At 38.7% G+C, this 18695-nt stretch overlaps 1 protein-coding gene across 1 annotated transcript in view; it reads right to left on the reverse strand.

The window, feature by feature from the left end:
* unc80 (unc80, NALCN channel complex subunit) overlaps nucleotides 1-18695 on the reverse strand; it is a 1117323-nt gene that overhangs the window by 12496 nt on the left and 1086132 nt on the right. The window contains exon 62 of the mRNA XM_067137759.2: nucleotides 12628-12782. Coding sequence (XP_066993860.2) covers nucleotides 12628-12782 — 155 coding nt within the window. The remainder of the gene's footprint in view (nucleotides 1-12627; nucleotides 12783-18695) is intronic.

Consider the following 18695-nt stretch of genomic DNA (forward strand, 5'->3'; position numbering starts at 1 on the left):
TGTTCAGCTGATTCCTCTGCTTCATTGCATTTTCTACACACATTGTCTCCTATTATGTTACATTACTACCATGTTTATTTGCAATGATCACTGTAAAGCATGACAATGTAATAAGATATATTTTCGTGGGATTGATATGTAAACATTTGGCTAAAAAACACAATCCATTAATCTCAAACAATACTTCCTTTGATATGTAACTGGAAATTAACACATTGATAAAATGACATCCTTAGTTTAAACTTTGCTCTTTCCTAGTCAGAAAGACCGCATGTGCCTACTCAAACAACAAAACATCACACGCCCTCTTGAGGGTAAAGAAAATGTCTAACATTTCATTACTGTACCAATTATTAATAATGATAACACATTAACTAATATAATAAATGAGCTCTTTTCCACATGGGAAAAATAAATCCTTCAAATTTTAATAAACCCCATTACACAAGGTAACCCCACCAACCTGGACCCAATGTTTGGGAAGCCAGGCTCTGCCTGTCACAAGTTAGGACAAAGGGTGAGTGATAGAGGAGTAACACCTCTTTAAAAAACCTTGGACCCGGCTGGCAGTCCCATGTAAGGGTCCCTTGCAAGGATTACAGCGAAGACCTCAATGGCAGTGAAGGCGAAGAAGAGGGACTTCGGAACTGTGGAATTGGCGGAAGGGGCAACCCTCCTATTCTGGATAAATAAAATAGGAACTGCTGCCTTGCAGTAGAAGTGGGAACTTCAAAGGCTAAGGGAAGAAACCCGACGGAACATCAGCCTGGTGCCTCAGGCTTAAGATGGCAGCCCCGTCAAGGCACTCGGAAGCAGTGTGTTAATCACTCGCTCTTCTTAAATAATCTGATTATAGAAACTGAAGCGAAATTACAAAACCGGACGGATAATCTGATGACGACCTTTGGGATGAAGAGGATAACGAAAATTGGTTTCTGGAATGTGAGGACCTTGAGGGAGAAAAGCAGACTAAAACAAGTGACACGGGAAATGAAGAACTATGGGCTGGACTTTCTGGGATTGAGTGAGGTGAGGTAGCCAGGATTTGGCGAGATACAGACAACAAATGGAATTACATTTCTATATTCTGGTGGTGGGGACGAAGAGCACAGGGATGGAGTGGGGTTGCTGCTCAGTAGAAATGCAATGAGAAGTCTTATGGAGTGGAAGCCAATTTCCAGTAGGCTACAGACTGCTAGATTCAAGACCAAGATCAGGAATGTGACCATTATCCAATGCTATGCACCTATAGAACAATTGGAGTTGGAAACAAAGGAAGAATTCTACCAAATGTTACGAGATGCCACAATGAAAAAAAGTAAGAAGGATATTCTCATAGTTACAGGAGACTTCAATGCGAAGGATGAAGGATTGGAACATATCATGGGTACACATAGTCTTGGCGAGATGAATGAAAATGGGGTAAAGTTTACGGAATATTGCGCCGGCCAAGACTTGGTAATAGGTGGCACGGTGTTCCCGCATAGGCGTTGTCATAAGGTCATGAGGGTGTCTCCTGATCAAGTCATGGAAAACGAAATTGATCACACTGCGGTGAGCGGAAGGTTCAGAAGGAGTTTGGAAGATGTTAGGAACAAGAGAGGAGTGGACATTGGCAGTGACCATCACCTTTTGTCGCCAACTTCCGTATAAAGATTGTGGCAGTCCACCAGAAGTTCAACACTCGGCACAAGAAGTTTGATGTTGGTAAGCTAAAGAATCAGCAGATGTTGGAACAATTTCAACTGGAACTTAGCAACAGATTCCAGGTGTTGGATTCCGAGATAGAGAAGGATGCGGAGACTGTATGGAGCGAGGTGAAGAACATCTTTGTGGAAATAAGTGAGAAGCAGCTCAGGTACAAAAACTACCTGCGGAAGGAATGGATATCTGATCAGACCTGGGACAAGATAAATTATAGGAAGGAGCTAAAGGCCAAGCTAAATATATGCAAAACTAAATAGCAGAAGGCTCAAACATAAGCTGAGTATTCAATAGCAGATAAGGAAGTAAAGAGGAGTGTGCGAAAGAATCACAGGAAGTGGATTGATGAGCAGGCAGAGAAAGCAGAACAGGCAGCAAAAAGGGGTGATATAAAGGAGCTTTATGGTATCACAAAGATGCTTTAGAAGCAAGGTTTTAATAAAACTAGGCCTGTGAAGAGCAAGACAGGCAAGATCCTCACTACGTGCGAACAGCAGCTGAGTATATGGAGGGAACACTTTGCAGAAGTTTTTAATAGAGATGTGGGACTGGAAAATGAGCAGGAAGGAGAAGAAGATGTTAGGGAGAAGCAGAAGGTGATCCAAGCATCGGCCTTGACTCTCCAACGCAGGGTGAGATACGAACAGCATTGAAGCAAATGAAAAATGGAAGGCACCAGGTCTGGACAACATTCCAGCAGAAATACTGAAAGCAGACCTTGATACTACAATGAAATTGCTGCACCCACTGCTGGAGAAGATATGAAAAGAGGAAAAAATACCGACTGATTGGAAGAAGGGGCTGATAGTCAAGTTACCGAGAAAAAGGGATACAACAAACTGCAACAACTGGAGGGGTATCACCTTGCTCTCCATTCCAAACAAAGTGCTGTCGCGAGTCATCCTGAATCGCATAAAGGATTCGGTAGAAAGAAGACTTTGAAAGGAACAGGCGGGATTTCGACATCGTAGCTGTGTGGATCTCATCAATACACTCCGAATCATCATAGAACAGAGTGTGGAATAGCGGAGTATCCTCTACCTCACATTCGTAGACTTCGAGAAAGCCTTTGATTCTCTAAATCAAAGAATTATGTGGAAGACCCTCAAGGAATACAGAATTCCATCAAAGATTATCAAGATCATGAAAGAGATGTACGAGGGGTATGAGTATCAGGTTCTTCATGAAGGGAAACTAACAGAAAAGATAAACGTCAAGTCTGGAGTGAGACAGGGGTGTGTTCTTTCTCCCACTCTGTTCCTGCTGGTCCTAGACAGTGTGGTGAAGAAGGTAATACGAGGATGAAAGAGGGGTGTTCAATGGGGGATGAGAGACAGGCTTGAAGATCTTGACTTCGCAGACGACATTTGCCTTATGGTGCAGCGGTACCTCGACATAGAAGATAAACTGAGTAGGTTGCAGAAGGAAGCGGAATGTGCAGGTCTCATGATCAACACAAACAAGACTAAAGAGATGAGGATTAATTCGGATGTCATGACCAGCTTGACAGTAAATGGAAAGTAAATTGAGCGAGTTGAGTCCTTCCTCTACCTTGGAAGTATAGTTACAATGGATGGGGGAGCAGAGGAAGATGTTCGAAGTCGTATCCGGAAAGCAAATGGTGTGTTTGTCCAGTTCTATCCCGTGTGGAAGAATAGAAACATCTCCAGGAAGACTAAGCTTCGCCTCTTCAACAGCAATGTAAAGTCGATTCTTCTATAAGGCTGTGAAACATGGAAAGTTACAAAACAGATCAATAACCAGCTACAGGTGTTCATAAATAGATGCCTGCGTTGCATAACAAATGTGAGGTGGCCGGACATAATCTCTAATGAAGATCTTTGGACCATGACCAATCAGTAGACGATTGACATCCAGATCAAGGAGAGGAAATGGCGCTGGATCGGCCACACATTAAGGAAGCTGGATGGAGCAACTGAGAGGGCGGTGCTGGACTGGAAACCTCAAGGCACCAGAAAGCGAGGTCGACCAAAGAAGACCTGGAAGAGGATGATCGAAAAGGAAATCGCAGAGGTTGACAAGACCTGGAGCGAAGTGAAGAGAATGGCCAAGAACCATACTGTGTGGAGAAATTTTGCCAAGGCCCTATGCTCCAGAGGGAGCAACAGGAAATAAGTCAAGTAAGTCATTACACAAGGTACAATAGTAATCTTTCTTATAGATATATTGTTAAAATTTTTCAATTTTCTCTCACAGTTATTAAGTATAAATAAAGTTATTATATATCTATACTAATATATGTATGTTTTCTCTTCCAGGTATTTTCCAGTATTTATTAATCTTGCATCAGTTTCAACAGACTTGAAAACTTAACAGTTATATGTTACCATCAATCCCTATGGCCCAATTTTCAACCTACAATACATGCCTTTGACTACCTGTAATTACCTACCCCTAATTCAACAATCCTTCAGTATATCTATACTTTTTCTCTTGGTACATGGTCATATGCCTTCTCTAGATCTGCAAAACATAAGTATAACTGTCTAGTCCTCTCATAGCATTTATCAATTGCTTGATACATATATAATTACATTTTACCCTTAAACTATTAAAAATTGAGTATAACCGTAGCCAGCTCCTTCTACCTCTTTTTTTCTCACTCTGCCCCTGATCTATAATCCTTCTTGCAGCTTCCATATCTGTTACATCCAACTTATGAATAAGACACCTTTAGCCTATCCAGCTTTCACTCCTGTACAACAAAGTACTGTGTACTATCACTTGAAAAGAAATGGAAGAAACATAAGGATGCAATTTTCGACAGTGCAGGTACGGTATTAGAGTAAAATCTCTGAACTGAAACCACACTGGTTCATTCTAATTTACTCTCCACCAATGATTGAACCCTTTTTTTTAAATGCCTGAGAACACCTTGCCTGATATACCGATCAAAGAAATATACATAGGCAAGAGAAATCAAAGAACTAAACAGAACTGCCCATAAAGCCAAAAGTTAAAAGTTCATTTTAAGAAAGATAAACATTTTTACTTCAAACAAACCTATCATAACAACATATTGAGTATTCAAATCATCAAAATGTGGAAAATAACATTTATCACTCAGAGCTAATCAGCGCCATCTTATATACTGCAGATGTGTCAGGGTGCAATAAGGTTTGAAAATGAAATTTTAACAAGATAAGATAGTGTATTGTCACCTGAAAGGAAATGGAAGAATTTTACTTGTGGATTTTTTGACAGTGCAGAGATAGAATTTAGTAGAACATCGGGAAAGGTTAGAATGAACCAGTGTGGTTTCAGTTCACAGATTTTACTCTAATACTGTACCTGCAGTAGGCAGAAGGTGCTGCGTGAATATCAGATTTCTTTTAAAAAGAAGAAGAAAAGTCATAAAGGACATATAGCTGGAGGGAGGTCCAATTAATCTGCTATAATCATAATAATGGAGAGAAGTTTGATCTAGCTTCTTTAAAGATTGGTTGGTAATTGTAAGTAGAAGAAACAAATGTACAAATATATGAGATACTCAGAATACTAGTGGTGCAAGTCCACAGCAACTGTTAGTGAGATGTTCATTGTTTTAGAAAGAATCAAATAAAAATATCAAACACACATTTTTTAATCCAATGTGCATTTATTTATAAACACAAAAGACTTTCCCTAAACTACAGCCCACCTGGTGGCCACATTCATTAAGTTATCAAGTCTGTAGGGTTCAACATTGTGGTCAGCTGGTTTGAGTCCCATTGGTGGAAGAAAAAAAAAAAAACCCACCGTTCACCATAAAATGGTGGTTGGCAGGGTAGGAGAGGTTATGGTATACAATTTCTGTTTGCTAGATAGCATGCCGAAAAGGCTGGGTTCAATTCTAAACTTTTCTGCACTATTCAAATGGAATGAGGCATTTGACGCTGTTGATAGTGACTTGTCCATTGGATGGGGATGTTAAGCCTTGAGCGTACCTCTGGGTGTTATTTGACATGAGCAGGCCATGTGCTGACACGGGGCTTTACCCTCTCCCTACATCATCATCAACATCACCACCACCACACACTGCAGGTCTCCCACGGGTGTCAGCTAGAAAGATCTGCACCATGTCTCCCTGACAGCCACATGAAATCACATCAAACCGCAACCTATATTATAGAAATATAAATACTTCAAATCAAATACATATATGCAAATATATCCCCTCTCCTTTTTTTTTAACCCTTGACAGGGCATGGAGACATATTAGCAGTTGGAAAGGTTTCATCATACGGATCAGTCTTAAGTCAGCTGCAAACCGTCGAATAAGGACTTTCCAACAAGTGTCCTTATTCGATCGACCCATCTCAAAGGTGCTCACCCATGAGGTCTCCCTCCTGGTACCTTCCCCTTTCACTACCATCTTCTTTATTGCTTCTTTCCTCCTAGAAATATGGCCATAGTATTTCAAGAATGCTCGCACTGGTCCAGTGTTCCATCCAAGATGTGTGCAGGACTCAATGGTAGACCCACATTTCCAGTGCTTCTGTTTTCTTCCAGTTGGCTGTTTTAACTGTCCATGTCTCAGCAGTGTATGCGGTGACTGTAAATATCAGTGCATATACCAACTTCAGTTCTCTATTCTCGTAAAAGGTCCTGTCCATCCATATCTTGACTAGATTGGCAATAGTCGTGGGCCAGGGCAAGGTGTCTCCTTATCTCACCTGAGCAGCCTCTGTTGTTCGAGACTAGAGTTCCCAGGTAGATGAATCTCCCCACAACCTCAAACCAAGCTACCCTACTCATGTGTGGAAGGCTGTTGTTTGCTCTGTCCATGATCTTGTTCTTGTTGAGCTCTTGGACATACTTCCTCACATTTATTCACAGAAATTCACAGAATAAGCACTTCCCCCATAAGGAGGTTGCCTATGAGGACAAAGTATACTAAATAAATTTATATTAGTCAATCCATAATTATATCCAGCTCCCTGGAACATGTTGTTATAGTTTCATTGGCATACTTCAGGTTGCTGATTGTTTTGCGCACTTTGAAGCTGGCTTCCCATCCATCTAGGACCTTCCTCATGATGTGTTCAGAGTAGGTGTTGTATAACATAGACGACAAAATGCATCCATACCCGACTGCTTTTCTGTAAACAGGGATGAATAATGACTCACACCATTCAACTGGCCATTTCTCTGTGTCTCATACTTTCTTGCAGAGATCTTAGTAATACATCTACCCATTCTGCACCCATGGCCTTTAGTGTTTCAGCAATGATTCCACTCAAACCAGATTTCTTTTGTCTCAGATGTTGAACACATGTAGTTTGTCATACAAAAGCAAATCGTCTGGAGATGTGTTATATGATAGCTTGATAGGGTTAAGGTACCTCACTCGGATCACTGTAAGTAACTAGGCGTTAATATAAAGAAAGATCTTCACTGGGATAATCATATTAATGAGGTTGTGAATAAAGCTAATAGATCTCTTCATATGGTTCTGAGGGTATTTAGGGTTTGTAGTTTGGATGTAAAGGAGAACGGGTATAAGTCTCTGGTAAGACCCCAATTAGAGTATGGTTCCAGTGTATCACTTGATATGAGAACTGGAAAAGATCCAAAGAAAAGCAGCACGGTTTGTTTTGGGTGATATTCGGCAAAAGAGTGTTGTTATGAAAATGTTGCAAACTGTGGGCTGAAAAAACTTGGAAGGAGACGAGCTGCTTAGCTAAGTGGTATGTTCCAAGCTCTCAGTGGAGAGATAGCATGGAATAATTTTAGTAGACAAATTGTCCCATGCCTAGCCTTTGCTGATGACCTCATTCTACTGGCAAACAATATAGAGGAGGCTACCTACAACTTACAGAGTCTTTATTGTGTAGCGGTTAAGAGTGGTCTGAAAATCAGCATCCAGAAGACTGAATTTATGACCAATATCAAGCAGGCCCCTTCTACGATTCTTCTCACAGACGCTACCATACAAAAAGTACCTGCAGTTAAGTACTTGGGAGAATGGATCTCTGCGAATCAGAGTGAGAACCCAGCCATAGATGCCAGATGTACCAAGTTTGAAAGGGCTTATTACTCATGTCGTAGTATCTATTTATCTAAGTGCCTCTCCAAGAACCTCAAACTCAGACACTACAACTTGGTAGTCAAACCATCTGTTCTGCATGCTTCTGAGTGCCTTGTAATGGCTAGAAAGGGCCCACTCAGAAAGCTGGAGTTAAAAGAGAGGAAGATCCTGAGGAGGATATTTGGACCAATCAGAGAGGAAGGAGGCACTTACAGAATCCGCCATAATGATGAACTGTATGAACACCAGGAGGACATCGTCACGTCTATAAGGAAAAGGCGCCTGACCTTTCATGGACACTTGGTCCGTCTGGATTCCAAAAGACTCACCAACAGGATATTCACAGTAACAGGAAAGGCAAGGCTTCTAAGAACAAATGGATCACGTCAGTTAAGTCAGATATGGAACAACTAGATATCCCATTGGGACAAACTCATGACCGACTACTGTTCCGTCAAGCCTTCCGACATGGAGTTTTCCCAACATCCCTTACAAGTAAGAAGACTACAGGAACTAAGTGGACCGAGAAGAGAAAGCTGGCTCATAGTCAGCAAATGAAGGAGTATTGGAAGAAGAAGAAAGCAACAACTTTACCCAAGAGTAGATACCAGCCCCGTGGTCCTCAGTAGGCCTAAACGACAAAGAAGAAGAAGTAGACAAATTAGGATAAGGACAGCTTTTAAAGGTAGATTATGTCATAACACGATAAAGCTGGAATTCACGAGAACAAATTGTGGCAAATATTCATTTATATGAATAGGAAAGGGATTGGAATAATTTATCGAGGGAAATGTTTAATAAATTTCCAAGTTCTTTGAAATCCTTTAAGGAAAGACAATTGTTACGGAATATGCCACCTTGGTGACAGTACTAAATGCAGATCAATGATGACTGATTGCTTGATAGATAGATATTGATATCTGCAGCATTGGGTACAGGAAGCTCTTCACTGTTCATTTAGTTTGATTCAAATTGTTATTATCACACAAATGGAGATGATTACAAAACAACAAACTGCAAAGTAAACGCAGGTTGCTTAGTGAAGTGGATTTGCTTCAATTCTCTCGTCTTCTGATGAAATGGATATGTTTCAGTGTTCCAATTAAGTGCTGCCATCTATAGCCAAACCAAAACCATTAAATAACATGTTGCAGTAAGGAACTCTTTGGGAAAGTTGATATTTTATAATAAGAAGCACTAAAAAGGACTGTGTAATTTTATAATATGCCTACGGAGTATTTGTATAAGAAATTCAGGTTTCAGCTGCTGCATATGTTATGTGATTAGAATCTCAGCTATGATGGTATATAAAATTATACATAATTTGGCTCATACAAACGCTATCTGTATCATAAATTCTGACATATACTCGAGGAGCTGAGAGAGTCCATACAAAATTTGAAAAAGCTAGAAAGTATGGTTTTAACTCCTTATGGCAATTCTCCCTGCAGGTGTACAATGCTCTCACTAAACATTTACAACAGGCAGCAACAATCTCAAAATTTAAACAAAAATTAAATAATCAATGGATGGAAGAAAAAAAGCAGTAAATTTCCATACCAAGCAATATGCAGTAGTCTTATATTAGCCTAAGGATTTTCTCTTATCAATCAATCAATCAATCAATCAATCAATCAATCAATCAATCAATCAGTCAATCAATCAATCAATCAATCAATCAATCAATCAATCCTGATATGCATTTAGGGCAGTCGCCCAGGTGGCAGATTCCCTATCTGTTGTTTTCCTAGCCTTTTCTTAAATGATTTCAAAGAAATTGGAAATTTATTGAACAATTCCCTTAGTAAGTTATTCCAATCCCTAACTCCCCTTCCTATAAATGAATATTTGCCCCAATTTGTCCTCTTGAATTCCAGCTTTATCTTCATATTGTGATCTTTCCTACTTTTAAAGACGCCACTCAAACTTATTCTTCTACTAATGTCATTCCACGCCATCTCTCCACTGACAGCTCGGAGCATACCACTTATGATACAAATTCTTATAATTTTGTTAATTACCACCTATTCAATACAATAAAAACATAATAAAAACTTACATATTAATTAAGTTGTTGTATTGTATTTTATTGTATTGAATAGGTGGTAATTAACAAAATTATAAGAATTTGTAAGTTATCACAAAACATGACAAAAAATGAAATTTTTAACCTGCATACCACTTAGTCGAGCAGCTCGTCTTCTTTCTCCCAAGTCTTCCCAGCCCAAACCTTGTAACATTTTTGTAATGCTACTCTTTTGTCGGAAATAACCCAGAACAAATCGAGCTGCTTTTCTTTGGATTTTTTCCAGTTTCTGAATCAGGTAATCCTGGTGAGGGTCCCATACAGTGGAACCATACTCTAGTTGGGGTCTTACCAGAGACTTATATGCCCTCTCCTTTACATCCTTACTACAACTCCTAAACACCCTCATAACCATGTGCAGAGATCTGTACCCTTTATTTACAATCCCATTTATGTGATTACCCCAATGAAGATCTTTCCTTATATTAACACCTAGATACTTACAATGATCCCCAAAAGGAACTTTCACCCAATCAACGCAGTAATTAAAACTGGACTTTTCCGATTTGTGAAACGCACAACCTGACTTTTAACCTTGTTTATCAACATACCATTTCCTGCTGTCCATCTCACAACATTATCGAGGTCACATCGCAGTTGCTCACAAACTTGTAACTTATTTATTACTCTATACAGAATAACATCATCTGCAAAAATCCTTACCTCTGATTCCACTTCTTTACTCATATCATTTATATATATAAGAAAACATAAAGGTCAAATAATACTGCCCTGAGGAATTCCTCTCTTAATTATTATTATTAATTAATTATTAATTATTATTATTATTCGCCTACTCTAATTCTCTGAGATCTATTTTCTAGAAATATAGCAACCCATTCAGTCACTCTTTTGTCTAGTCCAATTGCACTCATTTTTGTCAGTAGACTCCCATGATCCACTCTTGGAGGTAAGGTAAATGATTGTATTATGAATATTTGTAAAATCTGCCAATATGTTATCCTTCTATCCTTCTGTTAAGAGCCTGGACTCTGGTGTCCTTTCTTGAGTAAATAAAAAAATAGATTAATTACTTGTATTAAGAAGATTTCACCAGTCCGACTCATTTGTTGAATGGTCAGCGTTGAGGCCTTTGGTTCAGAGGGTTCCGGGTTCGATTCCCAGCCGGGTCGGGGATTATAATCGCCTCTGATTAATTCTTCTGGCCCGGGGACTGGGTGTTTGTCCCAGCACTTTCTCTTCATATTCAGACAACACACTACACTACCAACCACCATAGAAACATTTAAAATAATTTTTCACCAATTGGTTTTCATTTTATACAAGTGTTCAACAAATTATTTATAGATCTTCAAGGCAGTGATTTATGTTTATTGAAGTATACTAACAGATCATAAGAATTTTCAAGTGCTGCATTATATCCTCAAGACAGTGACTTATTGAATATTAGATCAGAACTATTTTCAAGTATTATTCTGTCTATTTTTGTTATATATATGGCCAATTAGATTTTTAAGTGTTTTAATATCTTATGGCTGATGATGCCCTAGTATCAATAAACCAAAACTAGTACTATGATTAAAATAAATTGAAGTACTAATTTTATATTGTATTGATTAGGCCTAGGTGAATTACCTCATTTATCTACAATACTGAAAAAGATTTCACAATTCAGCTCCTTGAATGAATGGTCAGGATACTGGCCTTCCATTCAGTGGGCGTCAGATTAGATTTCCGGCCAGTCCGAGGATTTTAATCGCATCTGGTTAATTCTTTTAGCTTGGGCACTGGGTATTGGTGTTCATTCTAAATATGCATCTTCAGTGACATACACATCACACTACAAACTATTACTGAACACAACAGTGGATACATAGTGCTGGCATCAGGAAAGGCATCCAGCTGTAAAAACTGGGCCTAATCCACATGTATAGTGCCTACCTCAAGTAGCTGCAAAAAGGCCAGAAAGCAGAAGTACAGTGCAGATAGATCTCACAATGGTGTATCTATTAAATCTCAGATTATCAAATTTTGTACTTACACCACTTGTATTCTGAGCCTCATACTGTATATTGCTAGTATTCAAATTCATACAAAGCACTACATTCTGTCAGGATTAGGCAGAACACTAACAATATCTGGTCAAGAGATAGCAATAAATAACACAAATATATAGTGTCATCTTATTGTTGACATCAGAGCTGTAGTAACATAAGTTATTTGTATCAGAGTATTGACATCAGAGTGGAAAGAGATGAAGTTATGATTTACTGTATGACAGGAACAATGGTATTTTGGAATCAATGAGCATGCCCTTTCTGATACCACATGATTTTTCAGGTGAAGATTCCAACATGAGATTGATCAGGAATCAACCCCCGGTCATCTGAGTGGAAAACCAGCAGCTTGCCAATGAGTTAATCATGCCCTCCCACATATTGATTGAATCATTTAAGAAATGTGAAATCAAAAAAATTACAGAATGATGAGTCCATTTCTGATGAAGAAGTTGTTTCCAGTTTAGCTCTTAGGGATTTTAGGATGGATATTTAAAGGTCCCAGATTACAATATTTGTTGCTTTCAGCATGTTTTAAGTACTGGAAAGGAACAAACAAGTGTCAAATCAAGTCATATAGAGATAGGAGGAACAAAAAAAGGAACAAAAATCAGACAAACATAATGGCACATCAGTGTGGGAAGAGAGAGAGGTGACAGGGGCAAACATAAAAACACAAAAGGACAAGGACAGTCTCCACATCTTCATACACTGTCGTGTATGAAGTAACAGAATGCCGTCCTGCCTCACCTGAAGCACTGCATATACCATTATATAGCAAAACTAACCTCTATGTGGCTCTTTCTACTCTTCCGTAATCTAAATGTCTTCCGACTCTGAGCTTTAGATCGTTGCAATCTTGGCTTGTCGGGACGTCCCCCTAGTTCTCCAGAACTATCCTCAGCAGGACTGCTAGGACTTAGAGGAGTTGTTGAAGTCTCTCCTAAAATAAATAACAGCATATCTGTAACACTTCATAAATTCTGAGGATGGAGGTTAGAAGTTAACCTAATACATTAATGATGTAACAAATCAGGCCAGGTATAATTACAGTTGAATGATGGGGATGCTGATTGTTTTAAGGGGCTTAACACCAAGATTATTAGTCTCTGCAATTATTAGCCTCTAAAAGGTGTTTACAAAGAATGCAGAAATCACAAGATGATACTGTTTTATTTAAAGCTTGAGTTAATTATTCTTGGAATTTAAGTTTAAAAAAATTATACATTGTGTTTATTTAGAGATTTTTGTAATGCTATGTTCATATAAGCTCGTATTTGACATTTAGAAAGCAACATACCCCTCTATAACAAGCCAAAGATCTCCCAGGAATAGCTTATTACTAATAAGGTGTGAGAACATTTTAAATTTTAACATTTATCATACAGTTCATCATCAATTCGGAACACAAAGATGACAAAATGAAAATTACCTGATAATAAGGGAGGAGTGGGTCACATTTGAACAGTTCATCATTTATTTCTTTTTATCCACATCCAACATTAAAAAACATACAAACTTTCAGTATTTTTTAATTTGAAATAACCCAGAATGGTAGACTAACACTAGGCCTCTTTAAACAACAAGCATCATCATCATCATCATCAATCATCTTTTTAAGAACTAATTAGCTTAAGAAAGTTTTAACAGAAGAGCATTATAATGGTCACAGTATCATTTCTTTGAAAGCTGGGCTGAATGTCAGAGATAACAGAACGTTTGACTCTCTGAGCCCAAGTTGGTGGGTACAATGGAATTTGAAGGTGCTCAAATACACCAACCTGGTGTCGGTACATTTACCAACATGTAGCAGAACTCCTGTGGGATAAAATTCTGGCACTGAAAACTATGAGTAATTAATGGGATGAGAAACGAATGACATTATTATTTTCCTAGAAACTACTGAATTTCACATTAAAATGCATCATTGACAGTGCAAGTATTTCCTCCTGATTTCACCATTTGTAGCAATTTCATGACAATCACTTCCCTCTCTCTCTCTCTCTCTCTCTCTCTCTCTCTCTCTCTTGCTGTGGTCTTCAGTTTTAGTATGTGCTCATTTCCACATTTGCAGAAAATATTCTCATATACCTTACTTTATATGCAAGTCCATATACCTCCTGAACATATCCAACATAGAGAACTTTGTTTTTCTTTGTTGAAAAATTTTGTCAGTACAACAGACCCAGCATCTGTTTCCTTGGTGTCACTTCTTTCTATAGATATTACATCTTGTAGAGCTCCTTTATCTGAACTATCCTAAACAGTTTAAAAATATTACTATCACTGTTAGAAACATATATTTTTTAAATGGATGTCTTCATAAGTTTGAGAGACAGCTTTGGCTTCTAGCACATAATTTTCCTTTCTGGATGCTTGTGTCAGAATTTCCTGTTCAATAATATCTTTAAGAGAAGACATGACTTTTTTCCTTGGTCTTTGCAGATATATTGTGGCAGCTTTGGGAAAAGGTCACACATCCTCTGAACAAAGGGCAACTACTGTGCTAGAACTAGGATTTTCTTGATTGTCATGTGGTTCTGTTATTCATATCTTTTGTCAAATGGACCAGCAGTTTGAGAGGGTAAGGGTAAGCCTGTACAGCTTGGGCTAAAAGTCACAATCAGATGTTTTATAGTGAAATTACTGGGCATGGTACAGTAAAGCTGTATAGATTGAGAGGAATGGCTGGCTATCCCTCTCACATAATTGATCAATTTTCTGATAAAGGACAGTCAATCAGAATGTTGTTTCTAGCATGGGTTGCAAGAGATGGACCTCTTAACTGGTCCCCCAGAAGCCTCAACTTAACAAAATGCAACAACTGTAGTGTTCCTTAGTAATGAGAAAGATTACCGGAATGCATATGAGCTCCATTAAGGATTTGAAAGGGAGGATTACTCATGTCCTCAGAATGATCGCTCCCAAAAAGCCGGAGTGGGCCAGCAAACGCATGTGGTGATGATGGTCAAAATTCAAAGAAGTGGACACTGAGAGCTGAAATTTTACATGTCATATCATATTTTGCTCTTCACATCATCATGTAAATATTCAATCATGACTTTGGCCCACTCTATAGAACTATCCTTCTTAGATAGATGACACTGAATGCAAGCTTTAGAAAATAGCCATATTCTAGGTTTCTGAAATGCAGTTAATCTGACAATTCCAGAGTGTCACTAATTTTCAGAGCTGCTTTTATAAAGCGATTTTGTCATAGTAAGTGGAATCTTTGAAATTAGAAAATACCGGAGCTCTATCAACAAGCAATTAAATAATCTTTCATTCCATAAACTGCAGATGAGGCGGTCAAGAACACATCCATGGAAGTGGAGAATGATGTACCAATATGCACAGAAGAGGTGGCTATAGCTACTCATGATGCTGATATGGTGCCATAAGCTGAAATGGAAAAATCATCCTTGAAGACATTGATTATCAGCTTTTTCATTTCGTGTGGCTATTTTTAGCCAGATGCAGCCCTCCAACTAGGGTGGGCAGCTTCTGACATGTGTGGGAAACTGTGTGTTATTGTGGTGGAGGATAGTGTTGTATGTGGTGTGTGAGTTGCAGGGATGTTGGGGACAACAAACACCCAGTTCCTGAGCCAAGGGATTTAAACATTTAAGGTTAAAATCTTTGACTTAGTCAGGAATTGAACCCGGGGCCCTCTGGACCGAAGAGCACTATGCTGACCATTCAGCCAAGGAGCCGAACGATTATCAATCTGACAAGTCAAACTTTATGAAAGAAATTAATCACATGTTTACTTGCTCAGTCAAATGTTCTGGAACAGCAACTGACAGCAAAAAGGAACTACAGAAAGAATGCTGACCTCTTGGAAGAACAACAAAAGAAAGACTAACCACCAAATGGGGAAAGAGCTATATTTTGATTTTGGGAAAGAGATTCCCCCCCCCCATACACCCACCCAAAATCAAAGGAAGTAAAACCTAAAAACTGTGAGTACTGCCTTTACAAATGCAATGCAAATTTCAGTGAAAATGATCAAGAAGCAATGAACACTGAGCACCAAGCACAGGAGACATAAACAACACAAGTACATTTGCTCACTTATTGAGAAAAACAAGAAAACTGTTTAATTCAAAATCAAGAAGAATCTATACAGTCAAATATTACTTCATCAAAAAAGGTGCTCGTGTTCAAGTTTTTATTGGGTATTTCCTGGCAACATTTGATAGGTATTTTGCAAACGTCTGTCAGAACAGTGTTGAAAAAAAAAGCCTGCAATTGAGATTGTTGAGAAGGAAAAATATGCTCACCATGCACCAGGAGTGAAGAAACCTGAAGAGGCAAGACTTAATATAATATTACAAGACAAGTAGCACCATTTCCAACGGTAGACTATCACTACTGCCGGAAAAGCACAAAAAGGAAATATTTACCTAGTGATTTTCCTCTTCCAAAAATGTATTAACTGTATGTATCTAAGTGCAATAAAGATGGTGTCTTACACCGGGCGAGTTAGCTATGCGGTTAGGGGCGCGCAGCTGTGAGCTTGTATCCAGGAGATAGTGGGTTCAAACCCCACTGTTGGCAGCCCTGAAGATGGTTTTCCATGGTTTTCCATTTTCATACCAGGCAAATGATGGGGCTGTACCTTAACTAAGGCCACAGCCGCCCCACTCCTAAACCTTTCCAATCCTGGCGCCACCATAAGACTTATCTGTGTCGGCGCGAAGTAAAACAAAGTGTAAGAGGTGTCTTACCAGAAAAAATGTGGATGTATCCTCAGATATTCAAAATAGACTTCAATTTAGCTTTTCATATTCATAGAAAATATGAATCAAAGGATGCTTCAAAATTTCAAGAATAACAGTTCAGCAGAAGGAAATTAATATAGCAGAGCATGAAGCACACATTAATTTAAAAAATGAAGCCAAGAGAAATAAAAGAGGATAAGTCTTGAAGTAGACAAGGTAAAGAAAGTTCATGCATTTAAATTTGATATGGAGGCTACATGATACTGTTCATCTCACAATACCCAGGCAATATTTTACAAAAGAAGATCATTTTTTTTAAGAAGGAAGCAATATTTTCCCATGTCGACTTAGTTAATGTAACTTTGAAGCTTTTCAGCCTGTTGAAAATACTAATTATAACACTATAACGTACCAGTAAAAAAATACGCACTATTAAACAAAGAATGACATGTTTTGTTCTATAAGAACAACCTCACATTTTATCAAATCACTTTAAATCATGCGCATATATGTACAACATTGTTTACATTGCATAAACTTGTCAAATATTTTTTTTTTTTTTGCTAGGGGCTTTACGTCGCACTGACACAGATAGGTCTTATGGCGACGATGGGATGGGAAAGGCCTAGGAGTTGGAAGGAAGCGGCCGTGGCCTTAATTAAGGTACAGCCCCAGCATTTGCCTGGTGTAAAAATGGGAAACTACAGAAAACTATCTTCAGGGCTGCCGATAGTGGGATTCGAACCTACTATCTCCCGGATGCTGTCAAAGATTGAGAGTTGGTGATATTAGGAACAAGTAATAACAAATAATGATGTAGCAGTCCTCAACTATCACCTTAATCTATCAAAATGTTTCTGTACTTACCTAAGCTGGTAATCAATCCTCTGTTACCTTCAATAACTGCATTTGGACTGTGACCAGGTCCTTGTCCAGTCCTAGTAGCTAAGTAAGGCAGTGAGTGGAAAATTTTATAGGCAATGAACTCTGTTTTATGTAGAGCGGAGGGCCTCGCAGTCTTGATCCTCTTATACTGCCTGCTCTATGCCACTAGTTTAACACAGGGAGGCGCGAATACCAATATTTCTTCAAGTCGCCGTAAGAGTGCAGAAGTAGACACAAATCTTACTGTCATTATGGGTGTAGCACTGTGTTATTGGTGCATGAATGTGTGTGAAAAGCTGAGTTATTTCGTACAATGAGTAAACATGTCTGGTCACTTCCGTTCGCACAAGAGATATTTTGTATAGAACTGTGAAATTAATTAATCATGTTATCCTTATAGATATTTCAAAAGTGATTTTAAGGTGTACATGTTTTTTCCATTTGTGCAAGGCATATTTTTTTTGTAGAACTGAAACTTCAGATTCTTTCCCTGAAACATTCAACTGTTGTGTACCATTTTGCCAATCTCGGCAAGGTAGTTCGCAGCCAGAAAAGATACAACTCCATGAAATACTGTCTAGAAAGGAATTAGGAGAAGAACGGCTGTCAGCTTTATCTAGGCAAGGACCTATTAAAGGCAGTAATTGGATATCCTCAAATTACTCTTGCATCTGTGCCTTTACACCTTATTTCAGCAGCAGTGCACCGGCCTCTCACCGGTGGGTTCCATGGTTCAAATCCCAGTTACTTCACATGAGATTTGTGCTGGAAAAAGCGGAGGCTGGACAGGTTTTTCTCCGGGTAGGTATTCCAGTTTTCCCTGTCATATTTCATTCCAGCAACACTCTTGAATATAAATTCATTTCATCCGTCATTCATTAATCATTGCCCCAGAGGAGTGAGACAGGCTTCGGCAGCCAGCACAGTTCCTATCCTTGCCGCTAGATGGGGGCTTCATTCATTCCATTCCTGACCAGGTCAAATGACTGGAAACAGGCTGTGGATTTTTTTTTTTTTTTTCAGGAAGTGATTAAAGCCATGGAGGATAGTGGATTCCTAATGATAAGAATTGTGACGGACAATCACAAAACGGACGTCTTCATGTTTAGACATTTTGGACAATCTCTCAAATATCTACACGATAATATCCTAATCAAACTAGAAACTTGGAAATCAAATCCTAATTTGTGGGTACTTGGTTTGTGTTGTTTAAGAGAGGATGGAGTGTGACATTTGCATCAGCAACA

Source organism: Anabrus simplex, chromosome 1, assembly GCF_040414725.1.
Source record: "Anabrus simplex isolate iqAnaSimp1 chromosome 1, ASM4041472v1, whole genome shotgun sequence".
Taxonomy (NCBI): Eukaryota; Metazoa; Arthropoda; class Insecta; order Orthoptera; family Tettigoniidae; genus Anabrus; species Anabrus simplex.